The sequence below is a fragment of the Prionailurus viverrinus genome, chromosome B3 (assembly GCF_022837055.1).
Source record: "Prionailurus viverrinus isolate Anna chromosome B3, UM_Priviv_1.0, whole genome shotgun sequence".
NCBI lineage: Eukaryota > Metazoa > Chordata > Mammalia > Carnivora > Felidae > Prionailurus > Prionailurus viverrinus.
This window is the reverse complement of record NC_062566.1, coordinates 97,843,079-97,864,571: the sequence shown is the minus strand read 5'-3', so window position 1 is coordinate 97,864,571 and position 21,493 is coordinate 97,843,079. Positions and strand designations below refer to the sequence as shown.

Sequence of the window (21,493 nt, the reverse complement as noted above, 5' to 3'; positions counted from 1 at the left end):
GAGAGGACTGCTAGGGGACACCCTAAATGCTCTACCCTATGAGTAATGTCTCCAGGATTGAACATTCTGTTACTAAGTTCAATGGCAAAGAGCCACAGCTTTGCTGAGAAAAGCACTAGCCAACTCCTTTCAGGCTACCATGCTGAGCCCTGTTTCTCTTAATCGCCTACCTTTCACATTTATTCTCATTTCACACATTGCAGAAGTGAGGCTCAACTTTTCTCTTGCACATTATCCCCTTCCCTTCAGAAGAGTCTGGTCATACAGGGAGTTGTATCTCATTTGAGTTATGAGAATTTAACTTTAAGAGGAATTTAGCATCATTTAATATCTCAGCTTATGAGGCATTTCTACATGTTTCCAGGGAAACCTGATTTTGCATTTCGGTTGAGTAGCTTGAGCCTGGTAAAAAGAGTGTGTGGTCATTGTTACAATATCAAGCTGTGGTTGCCTCAGAAAAATCTTGGTTTGGTGGTAATAACCTCTACATCCTATTTTTTCTTGTGTCTTCTCCTTCTCTGGATTACAGGTTTAATTATATAAACTTTGAGTATCATTAGGCCAAAACACAAACGAAGCCAAAGACCAGAGAGGTTAAGTAACTTGTTGCCTATCACACAGCCCGAGATTTCAAACCCATATTAGTCTCTCCAGCTATATCCTTAACTGGCATTATTTAGAATTTATATCAAATATCATACTGGAATTAGAGGTATTAGAATGAGATTCAAGCCACGTGTAGTCAAAACCCCAAGGCTCCAAGGACGCTGCTGTTTCTTCTTGCCATGGTTTAGGGTTGCAATATGATTTCATAGGCATTGAGGATGGAGAGTAAGTTATAAGCAGTATCATTTACAAGGATAGGGTTTGGATTTAGAAACATGCCTTCAAGTCAGGTGACGCATTCATTGGCTACTCTGGGCACATATCAAGCTGCATAAATTTTTATACCTTTCTACCCTACTCTTTTGTAAAAAAAAAAAAAAACTCATAGTTGCAGACATAATTTGCATAGAACGGTCAGGTGGGATAGTTTACAGGGATGTCATGTTCATTCTTCCTTGCTAGCTTATTTCTAAGATTCAGTTTGTTTTCTAATCGATCACATTGACAAAAAGGAAAAAAGACACACACACCAGTGTTACAAAACCTTGTATTAATCATTTCCCTTCACTTTCAATATAACATTGATATGAAATATAGCCATGATTCTTAGTTACATGGAGGAAATGAGTAATAAATACATTGTAGCAAGTTTAAACCACAAGGGTGTTTCACTGGTAACAACATTTGAAAACTGTACACTTGCAAAGAACAGCATCTTCAAACATTAGTATATCTGTATATCAGTAAAGCTTTACATGTAACAAACATGCTATTTCCATATATGACAAATTTAAAAAATATGCATTGCTTGGCAACATGAACTAGGCAAAAATAGTTCTTTGTTCACTAACTTTATACAGGAAAACAGGACGGAGGCATGCATGTACAATAGGGATGCCTGCACGGGGCATGCAACAAAAGAAAGCTTTTTAAAAGTCAGCTTACATTAGGCATAAATACACGAGGGTTATATATTAATAAGGGAGGAAGTCTTCTGTTTGACATTATTAACATTCCTGTTTTCTTCCTATTCCTCCCAGAGGAATACACATTCACCTTTAAGTAAAGATAAAGGAATTACAAAAAAAATAAAATGCACTTTGCAAACATCTCTGATGACTTGTAAAAAAAAAAAATCAACATTAGTGTTATCACAGCCCCATGTGCAAATGATCCTTCTGCAGGTCCTCCTTGTAAGAGGCACACCCCAGTGCCTTGGTCAGGCTGTTTCCCTGCACCCAAGCTGGAGTTGCCTGCTGCAGACACCTCCAGAGGGCCGAGACTGCGGCCTGCTTTTCCTCCCCTCGCTGCCCTCCTGGTTGCATGTCTATGCATTCAGCCCAGCTCAGTCCCCCAGCCTGGGCTTTGGGTGAGATCCTGGTTCTAGCTGGGGAATGCACATCTACAAACCTTGCACCGGCAGTAGCTACAAGAGGTGCAGAAGAACACAGACCCAGAGAAGTCTCCCATTCCATAAAAGGCAGCCAGTGACACCTCAAAAGAAAACTTTGTTTCCCTCAGTGTCTCTTCAAATGAATGGGAGATGGGGGCCCAGCTGTAGTTCCAATCCTGAGTACCAAAAAGGGACCATCAATACACAGGATTTGAGAGCTCGGTGCAAACAGCCACCCTCTGCAGGCAGACCCAGCAGCATCTGTTTTGCTTGCTGGCCCTCCTTTAAAAAGTGAAACTCAAAAAGCACGTGGAAAAAGACACATATCAGCAGCAATGTTTCAATTCTTGTACACAGTTCATGTGTGTCTTCCTACTGTTTCTGGTTAAGAAACCACTATGAATAAAAAGCACCAATAAAACATCATACATGGTAACAATATCGTAGACCGCCACTGTCCCTGGGACAGTGTAGAGATGCCAAAATACATACTGCTTAAATCAGAAAAAAGGGGGGAGGGGAGGACATGTAGTGAAATAGATTTTACTCTGAGATTTTTAATGTTTACTATTAATATAAAACAGTTGCATTTGGGGGTCAATGGGTAAATACAAAAAAAGGCACTGCCGCTTTATTACTAAATATCGGACTTCACAGCCTTACGCATGCAACTGTTTGATTCTTTTATAAATAAGGTTCTTTTGCTTCAGGATTTTAAAATTGAGCTGTATACCTGCAGTCAACACAGGACTCAAAACAAGGTGGGGACAGGCTCCTAAAATTTATCAGAACACTCAACTTAAAAAAAAAAAAACACTAATAGCAAAACACAACTAAGTAGATAAATCTATACACAGTCGATGAAAAATAAGCTTTTCTTTTTTTTAAAAAAAGAATTATGTTGTTATTAATAACAGACTTTATCATGGTTACCAGCCATAGCAAGTTAATAAGTAACATATCCAAAATAATATCTCTAATAATCAGATAACCATTGTTTCTATATTCAGTGAAGGAATAAATAGAAATCCAGATTTGCAAATACTTTAAGGTCTTCTTCCTTTTAAAGGATTCATGCTAATGTGATTGTGTTTACAATCTGTTTTCTGAACAACCCAAGTCTTTATGGATATATGTGTTTTGCAGCAGATCTGAATGCTTTCTCATTTCTTCACAAGATGTGTAATACCATTGTTTTTTCTTCTCTTTATTAACTTCCTCAGCATCCAAAAACACCTTCACAAACCCTCTGGTCTTACTTTGGCCTTCAACATTTTTGATCTATTCCTGCCTTACATGTGATCGTCCATCCCAACACATTCCCCAAGTAACACTAAGTTTGTTTAGAAAAGGGGTGTGGAGGATGAATGTTAATGGCACTTGGTTAAAAAAAAAAAATCAACTAAAAAATGCTGCCTCTTTCTGCACATGGATTTGCATCTTTACAATGTAGTCACCCAAGAGGAAGTCTCTTTTCTTAATGCAAAGCATGGTATCATGGGTTCAAGCCCCCTTTACTCGCTAAAGGCTGTCTACAATTAAGATGCTCCCACCTTTTTAAACCTTAAGACTTAGAAAGCAAGGCTGTGTTAGTGCACATTTTTAATCTTGAAAGGAAAAGAAAGTTGTTTAGATTGCATTAAGGCCTTTTGAATCTGTATTTACTTCATTAACCTTTCTTTCTTTTTTTAAAAAATAACCGTAAGCGAGTGCAGCGATTTTCATGGTGTGATCTCTTCAATTTCGATTCTGACTTTGCTAAAAGAAATGGCACCAGACTCACCCATTTAATAAACAGGCCTTATACCACCTCCCTGATCTCGCCTCTGGCTGAGCATTCATACCATCATTTACACAACCCAATTTTCCAGTGCAGAGCACAACTCCTCTTCGATTTCCTTTAATACTCTCCATTGTGTCGAATCCCAAACGTAGTCTTTCTTGCCCTTAAGAAACAGAGCTATTACTTTGTGGTAGCATAGTTTGTTCATCTCTCACTATGTCAGGACTGGTTTTTTCTCCCTTCTGTGTGTGGCTGGGTAGATAAATCAGCCAACACAGCAAATCCCTGACGTACACGTGGATAGAACCACGTTTCCATCACGCAGTTGACCTTTCCTACATCTTCCTTCACTGCCCACCTGGTACGGTGGGGGCCTGGCCGCGTGGACTGCACATGTCCCCGCAGGCCCTCTCTGCCACTTGCTGACTGACCGGTTATACACTGTTGCTGGGCCTTGCTCTCCTCCTGTTCCTCAGCAGTGAGCGAGCCAGGGGGTTGCAGCCCCCAGCTTCGGGTTTCTGAGCGCAACCGCAGTAGAAGCAGTGTTTTGAGCTCATCATCTGGAATTAAGGCCTTTTGCAAGGCGAAAATGTCGGTCCTTGCCATTTTTCCTCCAGGGGAACTTGAACCCACGCGCGCGCGTGCGCGCGTGCGCGCGCAGCGAAGCAGGGGGCGCTAGGATGAAACCTTGCAGTAGGGTGGGGAGGAAGAGGTCTCCCGGTGAGAAGCAAATCCAGCCCAGAAAGGGGCCGCAGGATTCTTTTACAATCTCTTGGTGACCCGCGAACAAACACTAATTGATCACACGGTGCGTCCCCCTCGTACCTTCCCAGTGCTCTACCCCTCGCAGCCACTTACTCTCCCGCCAACCCACCTGCACGCGCCGCCTCCCTCCTCTGCCCGCGGGGGGCGGGGGGAACGACTGACGCCTCGGCCCACGTGACGTGCATTCGCCTTCCCGGCAAGCACCGCTCCGCAGCCATTGTAAGAGACAACCCTGCTGCTATTATAAAAATAGAGGAAAAAAAATGAATCCGTATCAACAAATCCTTTACAAAAACCATAGTATGAAGAGAAGTTCTATCCAAACTCTTTACACATTATGTACCCTTTAAAATTGTTATGTAAACAATACACAAATCAAAGTTTCTCTGCAATTTTGTCGGAGGGGCTGTTCCCCCTCCGCCGCCGGTGCCGTGCGGCCCTCTCCCGCCGCTCGACTCCAAGCCGGGTCCTCGGGGGAAGCCGATCCGGGCGGCGGGGAGGGCGGGCCGCCATCTTGCTTTGGTCGCAGGCCCGCACGACTGTGTCCTGGGGCCTGACTGCGGAGGCGGCGTCGAGGCGCTCCCAGGCCTGAGGCCTCCGCCTCCCTCCCGCGGCTCTCGCGGCTCTTCCACGGCGGTGCTCTTTTTGTTCTCTTCTGCCCCTCCTTCCATCCAGGAGGCCACCTGCGCTCCCTCGCTTCCCTAGAGACCCCCTCCCCACCCCGCACACCAAGCCATCCCGTGACAGAAACAAATGACAAAATTACCACTCCCCGGTCTACTGATATGTTTACAAGGACGACCTACGCTCTCACAAAATCAAAATGGGAGAGGGACCAGGGGAAAAAAAGGCTGCAAAGGATCTCGGAGGATTCCGTGCAACCCTGAAGATGGTTGACACTGGACCCGCAGCAGTCGATTTCACGGCCAGCGCGGTCACTCTCATCTTCAGCTTCTAGATTGTGGAGGTCCGGTCAACCCCGTCTGGGAGAGAGAGAACACACGATGGGCACAGGTGAACAAAACCGTGTCTTCATGTCCTTCCTGGTCTCCGAAGACAGGTAAGGGCCCAACTTACTCCTCCGCTCACTCCCTCGTTCACACACCCACCCACTCAACATCTGGAGAACAGCCATCTTTCCAAGAGCTGTAAAGAGCCTGGGAATCCACGTGAAGAGACCTAGTCCTCTCACATGCTAGTCGGGACAGACACGTAAAGCCACAGTGATGGAGGAGTGATGACTGCTATGATGGAGTATGTACCGGGCACAGCAGGAACGTGGAGGAAGGGCTATGTAAGGTGCCCCTGGAAGTCAAGGGCAGTTTCACAGAGGAAGAAAATGACTTTTGTAAGATGGTGCTGGTAGCAGAAGAGAGGAGGAGGCAGAAAAGGGAGAGGGTGACGGGGCGTCCAGCTCACGCTTACGTGTGATGTTGGTTGTCGGATGGTGGGGGCTGAGGGCTGGATGGAGGTCTAGGATGAGGGGTGGGGGGATGGAGGAGTGGCAGGAGATGTGCCGAAGAGCTGGCAGCAGGACATGCAGGTGGGCCTGTCCAGCTTACACCCCTTTGGCAGCATCTCTGTGTCACCGAGTCCCTGTTGAAAGACTGGGCATGAGGTGGCTATGACTCTGAACCCTGGTCACAGCTGAGCAGACCAGGGGTATGCATCTGACCCACAATGATCCAGCTTCTCAGCCTCAAGAATCTGATTCGGGGTACGCACCATCGTTAGAGGTTGTGGGCACGGGGAACTGAAAGATCCTGTGAAAGTGGGTGAATGCTGAGGCTACAGAGGGTCGGCCGTGTCTACATTATGGAGAGTTGGTGAAACCAGGCTATGACATGGAGGAGGTGCATGTCAGAGACAGAGGCTAGGAGTGAAACAGACTGCAGAGGGAGCTGATGGCCGCCCAGCTCCTTTTCGGTTGTCTGCGTGCACATGGGACTATAGGAGAGTCCCCACCCCAGAATGAGGCCATAAGGGTCTTGTGTGCTATGAACAGGGGCTTGGACTTGGTAATTGGGGCATTATAAGCAGAGTAATCAGATCTGATTTTAGAATGGTTTCTCTGGCAGTTGTGTCAGAGGACACGGCTCGTGGCAGGAGGACCCCAGTAGTGGTCCATGCTCGGGATTGTCTGCAAGGGCTTACCCAGTGAGCAGAGAGAAGCATGGGTTAGCCACTGTAGTAGGTAGAAGCAGCTGTGTTCAGTGACCACGAAATGAAGGCCGGGGGAGGGATGCAGGAGGCCTCCCTGGTTTTACTGATACCCAAACATCAGCAGGTGTGTCCTGATCTAAATGATGTGACAAACCTGGTCTACCAGGAGCATCTAGATGCGGCAGGCAGAACTCACGTGAGAGGTGAGTGGCACAGTGTTCAGGGAGAGCTGTGGGACCTAAGTGATAGGGAGGAATGCCGAGTACACTGCACAGGCCTGGCTTCCTCTCATGGGTAGGTTCACGTACAGTTTTAAGAGACGGTACCGGGTTTCCGGGTTTGCTGGGTTTCTCCCAATGGTAACATTTTGCAAAACTATAATATTACCACCAAGGTACTGATGTTGATACAATCTACCGGTCTTACTCAGATCTTCCCAATTTTATTTGTACTTGTGTGTGTCCCTAAAGTTCCATATAGTTTTTGGAGAGATTTTAAAGAAGAAAAGCAAATGACCTTTGAGAGTGTTTATGGTATCAGGTCATCAATCCTAGAGGCCCCCACATGTTAACTTATAATCAGTAACCTTTTGCTGACTTCTGCAAGTGTTAACCCGAGCCTCTTTTTTTTTTTTAATTTTTAAAAAAATATGTTTATTTATTTTTAATAAATATATGTTTATATTATTTTTAAAAAATAATGTTTCATTATTTATTTTTGAGAGAGAGGTGGGGGGGGTAGAGGCAGAGAGAGGGGAGACACAGAATCTAAAGTAGGCTCCAGGGTCTGAGCTGTCAGCGCAGAGCCTGACGCGGGGCTCGAACTCACAAACCGTGAGATCATGACCTGTGCCGAAGTCGGACGCTCAACCAGCGGAGCCACCAGGGCCCCTAACCTGAGCCTCTTATGGGGGTTCTGCAGTGGTAATGGGTCATGAGAAACAGTGAGTCTGTGTAAGTGTGTACATAATGTGTGGCTGTGTAGAGGTCACTCTCTTGTCTATAGAAGTGGAGTGGCACACTCTTGCCAGGGCTCACCGGTCTACTCATTAATGCCAACCCTTCATAGCTGTGTAAGTGGGGAGCTAGAAACATGAAAATCTTAATTAACCTAACCCCAACCTGCATTTTTACTGAATTCCAATCCCACGCCTCATCCTACAAGGGTGATGGCATTCATCTGCCAGGAAATGACCAACAGGTAAGTCCAGACTCACCATTTACAGTTGTGCAAGTTGTGCACTGCATAACTCTGAGCAGCACCATTCACATGTATTCATTATAGGTTTTATAGTTATTATGACAAATATCAAGTAAGTGGCAGAACAGCATCTTGAGAAAGTGGAGCCTTTTTCTAATTTGCACAAAGTCTCCATATCTGCTAGAAGTGGGGCTGTTAATAAGTCCCAAGGAGAAGGAAGGAGAGAAGGTGAGAAGGAATGGCAAGGGGATCATATGAAAACATGAATCCTGGAGCATCAGAGAGTGGACTGGGCATTCCTCTTTGTGGTAGGATTTACTGCAGACTTCATCCTGCTTGAAGGAGCCTTGCTTTTGTAAAGCTGTGGCTGTTCCTGCCCATAAAACCCCTCTGCAGGAGGAAGATAGCAGCCAGGCCTGAGTCTTCGTTTATATCTGAGGCCACCAATCAGGAGCAGGCCCAACAAAGCCAGATGAAAGCCTTAAATATTCACAAACCAAGATGGCAGAGGCAACTACCTCCTGGGTGCTTTGGAGGGGCCAGGGGAAGGGCAAAGCAGAGACAGACAGGGAAGGCCAAAGAGAAAAATGGCTTAGACTGGCACAGGGGGGCTGCAGTTAGTGCAGGACACTGAGAGCAGAGATGTCAGCACAAAAGGTTGGGCCCGCAAGGCCTGGGGTCCATGGACCATCCTAGTATGTGGTATCCCAGGAACTTGGACACCCTCCCTTCCTGTCCTGAGACACAGGCAGAGGAACGTCTTTTGCTTTGCTTTACTCTCTCTCATTATTTGTCCTCCTGTAAAATGACTAATTTCATTGGCATTCTGTCCCCAGAAAAGTCATCTTCCCCAGCACCTGGAAGAGGTGGGCTAGCAGAGAGGTGCCGTAATAGTGGGAGGGCTCAATGCCACTGTGCCCAGTTGGGCCATCCTGAACTTAATTTGCATTCTTTGCTTGGGAAACTGCTTACAAGGCTTCCCACCAGAGAGGATTATTGAGGGAAAACATAGCAATAAAAAGGCTTAGGAGATTAACAAGATGAAAACATTAGCAAAAAAAATCAGTTCAAAGAGGTTTTCTGTAACGATAGAAGAATAGGCTAAAAAACGAAGCCTTTCCAATGAAAACCTCCCTTTAATAAAGCGCATTTGGCACTCTTGCTACTAATGATGATAACGTTAGCACTTAGCAGTTTGATAAGGGCTTCCAGCATGCCAATTATCTGAGATATATCAAGCCCTGGGGGAGGAGGTCAGTTCTCCTTGCTGACTCTCAAAGGCAGCAGGAGTTCTTCACCCACCAGCTCCTGTTGGGTGGCGGGGAGCTTGGGCTGCCTGCAGTGGGCTGAGCTTGGCCTGAATTCTCACGGTCTGGGAGGCTTCCCTTTTTGAAAAATTGAGTTGTAATTTGCATATCACAAATTTCACCCTTTTAAAGCGTACAATTCAGAGGTTTTTCGTATATTCACAGAGCTGTGCAGCCATCACCACTATCTAATTCCAGAACGTTTTCATCAGGTACCCATCAAGCAGTCACTCTCCATTCCCAGTTCCCTCCGGCCCCTGACAACCACTAATCTATACTGTCTGTCTCTATAGATTTGCCTGTTCTGGACACTTCATAAATTCCTAAATGGAATTAGATACTGTGTGGCCTTTTGTGTCTGACTTCTTTCATGTAGCATAATGTTTTCAAGGTTCATCCAAATTGTAGCATGTATCAGTAGCTCATTCCTTTTTAAGGCTGTATGATATTCCACTGTCTGGCTATACAACATTTCACTCATCCATTTCCATCTGCTGATGGACCCTGGGTTTGTTTCCCATTACTCATTAGGGGCTATCAGTGAGCTGACCCAATCTCCTTGGTGAGCTGGAGAAGAGGAGCTCATGGCACCTCCTCTATAGAGGTGTCAAGGATGGACCAATGATGCTGTGAAGCTTCTAAGATAGGAGTGGCCAAGTGTTTGCAAATGGGGTTCCTGGAACCCCAGGGAGGTCACATCGGGAGCTGTGCCTTCCCACTGTCTGTTCAGTCAGCAGTGCTGGGAGGCCTTCAGCTAGCTCCCTTCTGGTACTGAGTAGAGGCTTTCTCTGGGCTATAGAGAGCCTTGCACAGCTGAGATCAGGTGGGTGCAGTCCTTGCTTTCCAATCTGCTCCATGTAGAGCATTTATTGGCCTCATATTTGGTGTCATGATAAGATTGTGTTTACAGGGACTAAAAATCCAAAAACCCCTGGTTAGGAGAACGAAGCTTGGGGAACAGCAGCTGACAGCAGCCTTTCTCCCCACCACTGCCAGATAGCACAGATTTTGGCTCTAGGTGTGCTGACCGCCCATCTCCAGGGTGGGTGAGCACATCCTGACTGGACAGGGCTATTGGGAAGGGTCACAGGAGGCCTCTCTGACTCAGAGTCTCCCGGAGGTTGGCAGGAAGGGGTGGACATCTCTCCTCTGCCTGCCAAACATCCCTAGGGCTGGCTGGGAAACCAGGCTGGAGTAAGGCAATTGGTTAGTACCAGGAGGGCACTGAAGGCCTCCTGGGGTTTTTGTGATGACGTAGGGCTTCAGCCCAAACAAATGGTGGGACAACGCAGCTGCTTCTGGAGCTCCTTATGGGGCTGCAGCCCATAGGCACACTGAAGTAGATCATCACTGTCACACTGTGAAGGACATCTCAGACTGCTTGGGGCTCCAGGCATCATGGAAGCCGTTTGGAACAGGGAGACAGAAAAACAAGCAGGGAATTTTGTTTCAAAAATTCTATTTTTAGAGCAAGCTGGGATACGCTTGGACCAGACTGGGAGATCTAGTGCTGAGAAGGAAAGAATCCAATTCTGTGGCGGGGGGGATGTTGCCACTAAAAGCCATGTCTTGTGTTTCTGACTCCTCCAGCTCACAATGTTTGGCTAGGACAGCTGCTATGGTGGAACCTCAGTGTGCACTGGGTGGGTGGCTCCAAGCAAAGATGGATAGCTTTGGTCTCCAGGTCCCTGGCCCACCTACCAGAAAAGGAGGAGCAGGGCGCTGTGGGTACTAGGTGTAGTATGGCTTGATGAGGCTTCAACAGTACTCTGAGGCCCTCCTCTCTCCCTGTCCCCTGCCTACTTCCCCTGTATCTTTTCCATTACTCCTGAGCTACTTCCAGAGTGTGGACAGCAAATGATTGGTAGTCCTCCCAGTCAGGCCATAAAATGCAGGAAGGACCCACTCACCTCCCAGGGCGTGCTCGGTCATACTGAGGCACAAGGACTCCAGCCTATTGTTGATGTCAGGTTCAGTCACAGGAAGCTGGAATTCTGCAAGGGACAAAGGGTTATGTTGGTGACAGAGACTCTGAGAACAAGGAGAAGGTATGTACAGTGCTGTAGGGCTCCCCCCACCCCCCCCCCCCCGGGAGGACTCCAGGGATTATCAGGGTCAGTAGAGCAGTAAGTTACACCCTGGTTTCAACCAAACTCTGAGTCTGCTAGATGCAGAGAGTCCATTGTGAACATGGGCGGCTGGAAGAAAACTGGTAACTAAAAATAGCTGGTCACAGTCAGTCTGTCCAGCCTCTGCTCAGAACCCTCCAGCAGCTTCCCGTCAGAGTAACAGCCAAGCCCCTGCCATGGCCCTCAGGGCTCACATGATCTGGCCTATATTAACCTCTGCCTGTGTATGGCTCTCTCCTTCCTTCACTGCATCCCAGGCCTTCTTCTGCCCCAGGGACTTGGCACTGCTGTTCTCTCTGCCCACAATGGTGGTCCCTAGATATTTTCATGGCTGTGCTCTCCCTGCCTTCACATTTCTGGCTCTCCTACTGTCTCTTTAGAAAGGACATTATATATGAACAGAACTTTTCTGGCCCTATCCCTTTCCTCAGCTTTATTTATTTTTGTCCACAGCTATCACCAACATCTGATATATTATGTATTTGCTTGCTGCTTGCCCCCAGTTGGATTTTCACTTCACTGGAGCAGGACTTGGCTCTGCTGTTACCTGTGCCTAGACCTGGCACCTGGAACTTGGCGCATTTTTGCTTTGTTACAAGGAAATGGAAACCACAGCATGGCGAGTGCCTCTTCTGAATCCATGACCGTGCCAGGTGCCCAGTTCTCAAGCGAGACTCAGAGAGGCCAAGTGACTTGGGAGGTTAGCTCGCTAACACAAGAGCCCACAAAGGTCTGATTCCAGAGCTGGTACTGTCCTGCATGCTGCAGCAACTACAGGTACCTGTCAGTACTCTCAGCCTCTAGCCACTTAGAAGGGCTGAGATGTCTGCTGTGGGGGCTATCACTGCCCAGGACAATGCTGTGTGCATTCTAATCACAAAGCCTCCTTTATCATCTGGACCCTCCCTATCTCCCCAGGCTCCAGTCCCTCATCCTCCCCACCCCTTCTCCTCCTCCTCCCCCTCCTCCTCCTGTTCTGTTGGGGCCCTCACTGTCAGTACCTCCCCCATCTCTCATCCTGGGAAGCTCCTGAGCATCTTTCACTGGCTTGCAGACTTTTTTATTTCCCATAATATACCCAGCCATGGTCTTCTGGCATACTTCATACATGTCTATTGAGTGATGAAAAAGATGGAACAAGAAATAAAAGGAAAGTCTGACGACTGAGAATTGTGAAATCCTATGGTGGGAGTGGGGGTGGGGGCAGAAAAATCAACAATGGGATATGTTCTGGGGGTCTGGGAATTTTAACACTGCCACTGTCTTCATATGTGACCGCAGGAAACTTCTCATCATTGTGCCTTAGCTCTTCCATCTGTAAGTAGGGAAAGGATCCTGGTGGCCCAAGCTTCAGGCCAGTTCCTTGCTCCTTCGAATCTCCACCAGGGGGCACTTGGGGCTGGAGGGCAGGATTACAAGTGAGGTTAGGTTGGTGGTTTAGTGGGATAGGAAGTTGAAACCAATGGCTAAACCAAAGTATTTGTTTTCCTTGATTAGCTATACATTTAAGTTTTCTCTGCAATCTGTGTTCCCCATTACTGGCTAATTCACAGGCAGATGTCATTTCCATTGTTTAAAATTCTCAGAGTAAATTGGCAAAATGGATCAATATGAAAAGCACTAGGGAGCAGATAGGGTTCTTTCTGACACAGGTTCCAGCCAGCATCAATGGTTTTGAAAGGCAACTGTGCCAATTTATGAGCAGACAGAGGATGATCAGGCTTCCCAGGAAGCTGGGAGCCAGGGAGAATTGAAGGGTCTTTCCCACCCCACCCACTGTTGCTCTCAGAGTAGGGTCGGGGCAATTAGACAATCCAGAGGGAAGAGTATTTTCGTATTTTCATCCATTCATGTGAAAATCATATGCATGCAAAATTAGCAGCCTTCAGGGTGTGAAATCTATAAAATAGAAACACAGTTTTATATATAGCCAGTTAGCAAATATGAAAAAAAAAAACCCTCAGCAATTATAACCATCCATATGCTCATTGTAAAATTTAGTTTACTCTCTAGCACTCCCCTTTAAACAAACACTGTGGAGAGATTTGGATAAATAAAGATGCTCGACATTTGGAGAGAAGTGTTTCAGCTGCAGGATTTCTTGCCAACACGCAGCAAAATGCCATATTCTAAGCCTAGGACTGAGTGTTTCAAAAAGGGGGCTGAGAAATGCAGGGCTCTCCACTCTAGAATCTCCAAACCTTAGTGGCTGCTCTTTTAGGTTGAAAGTTGGCATGGTTCTTTTTATCTTTCAGCTCTTCCCTCTGGTGCGCTAGGGTGTCATGACCCCCCCCACCACTCTCGGAGTGGCTCTGAAAAATTTTGAGTCTCAGGAGAAGCCCATATGTTCACACTCCAGAGTTTCCTAATAGTGTGACTTTTTAATTGTGTATTTGATAAAAACAGATCTGTGGCATCTCCCCACACATACAAGACAGAGGGAGACCAGCTGGGTGGATAACAGCTTCCATCTCAGGCTAGAAGCCCTCAGCCAAGTGTGGCTTGGGTGGGCAGAACTCTTAAAGCCCGAGAGAAGCATTTGGGCAGCTCCTGCCACCCAGGTACACAAGAACCAGCAGGCCAGCTCTTGCTGTGGCTGCTGTTAACCCAAGGGCTCACTGCATTTAGCCTGAGCTCCCAGCTGTAATGGACAAGGCAGACGTAGTTTTATGTCTTCAGTAAGGTAAAAAGGAAAGACTGACTAAGCCTTCTCTGCTGTTGCGTGCAACAGGCCTGTTTCCTTAGCTCAGACGGTATCTCTGAGAACTAGGAATTTTTCCCCTATCAGACCATTCCAGTATTTAGTGAGGATCCCCCGTTCTAGGATGCCCAGGGTTTAGGCTGATGTGAGAGTTTTTAATTGTGCCTTTCCAAAAGTCCCATAAGTACAGAGCCTAGTGCTCAGGCCCAGGGTCAAGAAGATTCTGGAATGGGGGCGCCTGGGTGGCTCAGTCGGTTAAGCATCCGACTCCGGCTCAGGTCATGATCTCACTGTACGTGAGTTTGAGCCCTGAGTTGGGCTCTGTGCTGACGACAGCTCGGAGCCTGGAGCCTATTTCAAATTCTGTGTCTCCCTCTCTCTGACCCTCCCCTGTTCATGCTCTCTCTCTGTCTCAAAAACAAATAAACATTAAAAAAACATTAGATTCTGGAAGGGAGCAGCCACCCATTCCTAATGAAGTGCTGCTGTTGGGTCCACCGTGGGGGGGGGGGGGGGTATGTGGCTTTTCTTTGGCAGAAACCAGCCATCTCAGCTGAGTGTCTGCTATGTGGCACCTATGGTGCAATTCTGCAGCTCTCTCCCAGTCCCTGAGGCTGAGGTAAACAGGCCAGTGTCTTTAGTACTTTGTAATAATAAATGGAGTATTCTAGGAAAAATCTCTAGAATCCCAATTTTCCAATGATAGTTAAGACCACCTGTTGAATAACTAGGAAGGCTTCAAGTTAAGTGAGAAGTGGAATTGCTGGGAGGAGAGAAATCGGGGAGGTTGATGAGGATGGGACAGAGGATGGAGAAGTGGGATCTGGACTGGATAAAGGGAATAAGGAAGAAAGGGAAACAGGGAGTATGGGAACCAAGCAGAAAGGGGAGGGCAGTAACAGAAGGAAAAGAAATCAGTGTGGGCAGGGACACTGATCATTGCAGAGACAGTCATGGCGGTCATGGTGGGTGACAGAGGAACAAGAGTAAGTCAGTCGCACACCCCTGAGTCTGCTATGGGGAATGAAGCTTTTCTCTGGTGGCCTAATTCCTAAACCTGCAGAAGTTTGTGCTGTAGAAATCCTCTGGGACCCACACGTTCATGCAAAATGATGAGGAGAATATGGTATAAGACAATATTGTACTATCTTGCCCCAGATTGGACTCTCTGAGTTTAACTTTCAGATGCAGGAGAACACAGGCCCAGCTGGGTTCTTAGCTGTGATACAACTGATTCATTTACCAACCTCCCTGTTATCTGCCAATCCTGAGCAGGACTGTTTGCCTTGGCTTACCAGAAGTCAGAGAGCAAATGTGCATCAGATACTTTAAGTGGGTCCCTGTTCTGGTCACTTCCTCTGCATGGCAGTCCCTTCCATTCCCCTAATGGACCTAGTGGGTGGATGGTAGTCTTCCTTTCCACACTCTTTCAAAAGGTAGTTCTCTGGAAGGAACCTGAAACTCCCACTGAGGAGGAAATGAATGGTAACAGCTTTGTGCACTGTGCTTCCAGGTGTGCATCATTCTGACTGTGGAAGAAATACAGTCATGAGCTGGTGCATAGGGGAGGTTTGCTATGGTGAACAGATATATCACATCATGAAATGCTGCCCTGTAAGGCCCCTTATTCATCTCCCATCTGGACAGTCGAGCACCAATGGTAGTTTGCACATGGTGTTGTGCAAGGGAAGGAAGAAATCCCCAGAATGTGGCTCTGTGAGGCTGCCTAACCTACCCTTCCCCATACTTTTCTTTTAAAGTTGGCTTCTGGTCCCTCTGCCCTTTCTAGTCAGGCCCTCCAGATGGTTAGGAGCTTTGATGGCCTAGTGTCACATGAGGGCTGTTTTGAGATCCTCTCTGACTGGATCTCAAGAGTTGGCTGAGCCTGGGTCAGCAGGAAAGATCTGCTTCCAAGGTAAGGTAATCACTTTCCAAGCAATTTTCAAACGAATTTTCCAGTTTGGAAAACACCCTGCCTTTTGGGGAAACATGATGTCACTCACCAGGCACGACACTTGTTTTGAGCTCAAACAACCCCTCTGGTGAGTTTATCAGATCCCCTCCCCCTTGCTCTGAGAGGACCAGCTTAGTGCTTCTTACTCACACCGGAGGCCATTGAGAGGCAGCAGTCACTTAACGGCTCTCCTGGTTTGTCCTGGGAAACATCTAAAATCTGTCTGTGTGGGAGTAAATTAAAAAGCCACCCTGACATGGCCTCCTAGGGGTCCACAAATCCTGTAGATCCAGGAAAGACGACATTATCTTGCAGATTCAAGCCAGGTGACTGATTGGTTGATGCGAAAGTTGGGGGCTTGTTCTAGCCCCCAGACTTTGGAGACATTTAAAGTCTTCCACCATTTTAATGGAAGTATTTAAGTTTACAGAATTGAAACTTCCTTACAATGTATTATAGTTTCCAAGATTTACCCATATGGTTTAAAATGGATGCTCTGAAGACCTCTAATGGCCAGGAGGAAGCCACTATGCTATACTGTAAACACAGTTTTCTAAGTATTTAATTTGGGGTTGATTATACATCTCTATTCCATTTTGTGTTCACTACTACTCCTACTTGTGTAAAGATGAAAGCCACTGGCTGCTTTTCAGATTTTGACTCCTTGATATGATACTTAGAGCTTAGTCCCGCCCCCGCCCCCCCCTCCCCCAGCCACCAGCCCCTAGATCCCTGCCTAGTTAACAAGGATGTGCTGCTCTGGGTGGAAGGGCCCAAGAGACCCCGTCTATCTAGGACAACTTCATCTGGGTCTGGCTATGGCAGTTAGATGGGCCTGCCCTATGAAGGAGGCTGTCTCCTCAGGAAGAAGCAAGAGTTCTGGTTATGACTTCTGGTCTTGAAAACCAGTGTCTGATCTGTAAGGGGCAGGGATGACCTTGGAGACTGAAGAGGAGCATGCCTCCGCCCATGACAGTGACTTTGTGGAGCCTCTGTTCCCTTTAGCCAGGGATCCTGAGTCATGGCTGTGCCCTGCCTCACCCTTCATGACCATTCCCAGGAAGAGCCGCCCAGCGTGGGCTGAGTGTGCTAGTCAGGACTTAGGAGTGGCTCCTGCCGAGTACTCACCAGTGTATTTGCAGTCAGGAAATCTGGAGTAGCCCTGTCCCCATGCCTTGGCTATTATTAGAAATGCAGGGGTTCATCAGACCCTTGCTGGAGGTGGGTTTGTAATGCTTATGCTAGAGGCTAATTTAATCCCCCCTTTCCAAAAAAGTCCTCAAGCAGTTTCTGGAATTCTAAGTCTAGCATACAAAGAACATTATTTAGAGACTTCTGGGTTAACTACCAGGAAAACTGAAAATCCTTGTAAGTGGCTGCCTCTGGGAGATGAGACTGTGGGCTGGGAGGGGGAGGGGAAAGGGGCAGTCACTTTTTCTTAAAAGCCCTCCTGTATTATTTGATTTTTTAACTATGGGAATAACAGGCTTCATGGGAAGAGCATGCAAATGATCTTAGGGTCATAGTTGCCCTGAGCGTGAGCAAGCAGCTCACAATTGCTCTACAACAGCAGAGGGGAAACAAAAATGCAGGTGGGAGATCTGTATCTACAGACTCAAACAGTCTTCCTAGGGATGGCCCAACTCTTCCTGGTGGGCCTGGTCTTCCCAATTATGACAGGGAGAATGTGGGGAAAAAGAGAGGACTGAGGACTTGGAAGAGAGCCCAAGGAAGGGATAAGAGCTTTAGAATGGAGCAAGGAGGCTACAAGTATATAGGGATTGAAGGAGAAGGAGAGTGGTCAGCTATGCTAGGGCTCCTGTGAGGCTATGAGGTGGCTGGGCTGCAGTCCCAGGACTGAGGTCAGGATGAAAGATCTCCTTGTACCCAGCATGTCTCCCAATATTGTCTAGATTCTCTTATTGGGAATGGATTACACATGATTCTGCACCAAAACAGAGACTGGGACTAAATGACCTAGGGAGAAGACCTTCGGAGTCCCTAAATTTTATCAAATATTTCTTCCCAGGAAGTTATAAGTATCAAAACAGAGAAAAGGAGCTTTAAAACAAAAGTATGCAAAGAGGAGAGGTTCTAGAAGTCAAGAAGCAACCTCAAGCAAGCTTCTGGACTGTCGTCCTTTCCTGACACACCTTACCTTGTGGTGGCTTCTCACTTCCCTTCCTCCTCAGTGTCTCCCCACCTCCTCGAGGCACACGCCTGCTCAAAATCTTCCATACATTCCTCACTGAGAATGGCTGGGGCCTGAGCTCCTTGGCCTTGGATTCAGAGCCCTCATCATCAGCCGTAATCTTTCCAGTTCCCTTGGTCTACTCTCTGCTACTTCAGTCTGACCCTTTGACTTAGCCACGGCTTCTGGAACTCACTGAGATAGTACAATTGCAGTCTTGCTCTCTTCACTCCTTCTGCCTGCAACTCCACCCTCCTCTTTCCACTTCACCCCCTGTCGCCTGAAGCTCAGCTCCAATTCCAAGAAGCTTTCTTGCCCACCCAGGCCACAGTGACATTTCCTCTCCTTAAAGTTCTATAAGACTTACTGTACAGAGCGTGTCTACTGCCTAGGGTGGGTATTTTCCCATAGGTACAACACCCGTTCCTGATTTTCCTGCCTAGAAGGTCACCTAGCTAGATATAGTAATTGCTTCCATGGCTTTATAGGACTCATGGAGTCTTAAGAGGTCACTGTCTGCATAGATAAAGTGTGCAAGCAATTGTTGTCTGTGCATAATTCTGGCTACTCTGTTTTAGGAGGCTCATGGTGAGACGTGCAGCTGACTTGAAGTGCACCAAATTGCTCTTTAACCAAGTAAAGGGAAGATGGCTGGTCCAATAAGTCATGTTTGCAAGGCGCTCCCAAACCAGGGGAAGTCTCTTAGTGCTAATGCTGTCAAGTTTTCTCTTTCTCTGTCTCACTTCCTGCACATCCCCCCACGTATACACAAAGTACACACACACTACACATGGAACCCCTCCCAACTCCCCCAAATAGCCCTCCAGTGATAACTCTGGTTTAATCAATCTAGAAATATGACTAGTATCAAAAATATCCCCGTCAGATTGCAACCGACTCTGGGGCTCCATGTGCTGGCTCCTAGCCAGCCAGCCGCTATTCATGCTGGCAAGGCACAGTTTAAAAAAGGAAAGGCTTCTATAAGCTCAAAAGAATGCGTGGTGACAGTCGAGGCTAAGCACTTTCCGGCTGGGTTCACAGGGGCATCTATTTTGGCGTCCTGGCCTCCCCTGTGTCAGGGGGAGGAGAGAGGGAGAGATCAAGTGCATGGACCTACCTGGCTGCTGGAACATCAGCATATTCTGTGGAGAAGTGTGCACAGGCAACGAGCGGGTCCTTTGGACTGAGCTGTGGGTGCGGCTTGGCATGCTGTTGCTGCCCCCAGGATTGGCAAACCAGAGGTTCTAATGAGAAATGCAAAAGGGGAACCATTAGTCCAGACAGGGGAGGGGGTGCAGAGCAGGGCTACCGGCCAGAATTCAAGAGGCAAATACCCCTGGAGAACTCTTTGCTAACTTCTGGAAAAAGGCTTGCAGGCTACCCATCTGCATATTTATAGAGAGGGGGTTTAGATTCCATTCATTTTTATCCCCCTCTCCAAGCCCCGGGCCTCTCTAAGCCCCAGCTTAATCTGGACAGCTCTCTCCCTTACTATCTCCAAAACTCTTTTTATCCCTTTTGTTGCCTTTGCTTTTCCTATCACTTTTTTCAGGGATGGGAAGAGTTCTATAAATGTTTGCAACGAAGAGCACAAACTATTTCAAGGCTCTCATTTGATTTTCCTTTTGAGATTCTTACAACTTACTACAAAGCGAGGGGGAGAAAAAAGAATCTTTCAGCTGGCAACGAGCTGGCACACTTAGCTTGCGTTTATTATCATGCGGGTGTCCTAGTGGTGACTTCCTCTTGAACTGATTTGGGGCTTCCCACAACAGTCAGATAGTGGGGCTCTCTCATACCTTGTCCTGTCCCCTGGGGCATAAATGCTGCCCATTTTGCCTGGAGCCGTTTTCCTGTTTTTAAAGCAATCTGCCATCCCTAAGTTCCTCATGACAACCCAGGCCCACTTGTGTCCCTCTACTCCCAGCCCCAACCTGCAGAGCCCCACAGAGCTGGGCACACAGGTGCAATGCATTGGGTGGGGTAGGGAAACAGGACTTTGGGGTGAGGAGCTTTGGGACGGAAGTCAGCTCTATACTGCATAGCAAAGACCTCTGGGCAGCCTGGCCTTGAATAGGCAGAGAATGTTCCAGCTCTCCCTCTGGTAGCCTCTCTTAGGCTCCTCTTTGGATTCCCCACCACAGCTGGGACTGTGACAAAGGAGCTATCTTCTATGAATAAAAAGGCTGAGAAAGCTCCTTAGATGCTCAGGCTCCTCTGGAACCCAGATCTGGGAGGTGTTGAGGTCTGCTGGGTCAGGTAAAGGAGCCAGGCAAATAAAAGATAGGTCTCGCAGTGCTTCCTCAAGGCCCCCATGTGCAGGGCCCACACAATTAAAGGTTAACATGGTTGTTATACGGCGTCTTAAATAAATCCACATGAAGCCAGGTACAGCCATGTAATTGCTGTGTCTCCCAGAGAAACAGTGCAAACAGCTGGTTCCCTCCCAGCATAGGGCCATGTGTGTCTCATTGTGGCCTTCCCTTGGCCTCTCCACTCACCTCGGGGGTCATGTGGGGGTAGGTCCTGAAGCCTCAGGCCCTGAGCCTGGCTGCCCACCCTTCTTCTTGGGGCAGAACAAACCTGTCTTCCTTGTTTCATGATGGCGGGGTTGGCTGTGGTGTTGCGCTGGGTAGAGCTGACAAATCCACTGGTACCCAAAAGGCCAAGGCGGGCAGAAGGGACGTTCCGGGAGGGGATCTGGTACTGGCGTGGGTTCCGTCTGCCCATACCACCGCCTACAGAGCTGGGTGTCGGGAGGGAGTTGGACTGCCCAAAGCCGCGACTGTGAGAGGGAACAGAGAAGAATGGGGAGACTGTCAGTCACCCTTAGCCCTTCCCAAACCCAGGTTGTCAGTGGGATGCCTCCTTGGAACCTGCCTACATTTTGACAGTTGTGAGGTCTATCTAGGGGCAGGGGGTGGTTCTGTGCCAGGAAAGGGCTATGATTAAAGTGACAGCTAAGAGACATCCGAGAGTGACTATCATGTGCACCATCCTGGGACTATCACGTTAATTCTTCAGTTCTCACGACAACCCTACGAAGTAGGTGCTCTATCCTCTGTTACAGCTGGAGAAATAAAACAGGAAGCTTAACAATTTTGCAGAGGTCACACAGACAGCAGGCGACAGCGCTGCAATATGTGCCTAGGAAGTTAACCAGGGTGCTCTTCAGCTTTCTTCCGTGCTGGATTCCAGGGCCCTGAGCACTCACGTGCCCATCAAGAAGCCACACAGCACAAAAGCAGCCGAGCCAGGATCAGTGCTCCTTCCGTCACACCACAGTCTTTCTGATGTCTGT

General features: G+C 47.6%; 1 protein-coding gene across 6 annotated transcripts in view; it reads right to left on the bottom strand.

The window, feature by feature from the left end:
* Window positions 1-1,136: 1,136 nt before the first annotated feature.
* Window positions 1,137-21,493, bottom strand: part of SAMD4A (sterile alpha motif domain containing 4A) — a 218,617-nt gene continuing 198,260 nt past the window's right edge. For all 6 annotated transcript variants that reach the window (XM_047861393.1, XM_047861395.1, XM_047861394.1 and 3 more), the window contains 4 exons: window positions 20,776-20,977; window positions 19,310-19,436; window positions 11,128-11,211; window positions 1,137-5,530 (listed from right to left, as the gene is read on the bottom strand). In XM_047861393.1, coding sequence (XP_047717349.1) covers window positions 5,502-5,530; window positions 11,128-11,211; window positions 19,310-19,436; window positions 20,776-20,977 — 442 coding nt within the window. In that variant the 3' untranslated portion in view covers window positions 1,137-5,501. The remainder of the gene's footprint in view (window positions 5,531-11,127; window positions 11,212-19,309; window positions 19,437-20,775; window positions 20,978-21,493) is intronic.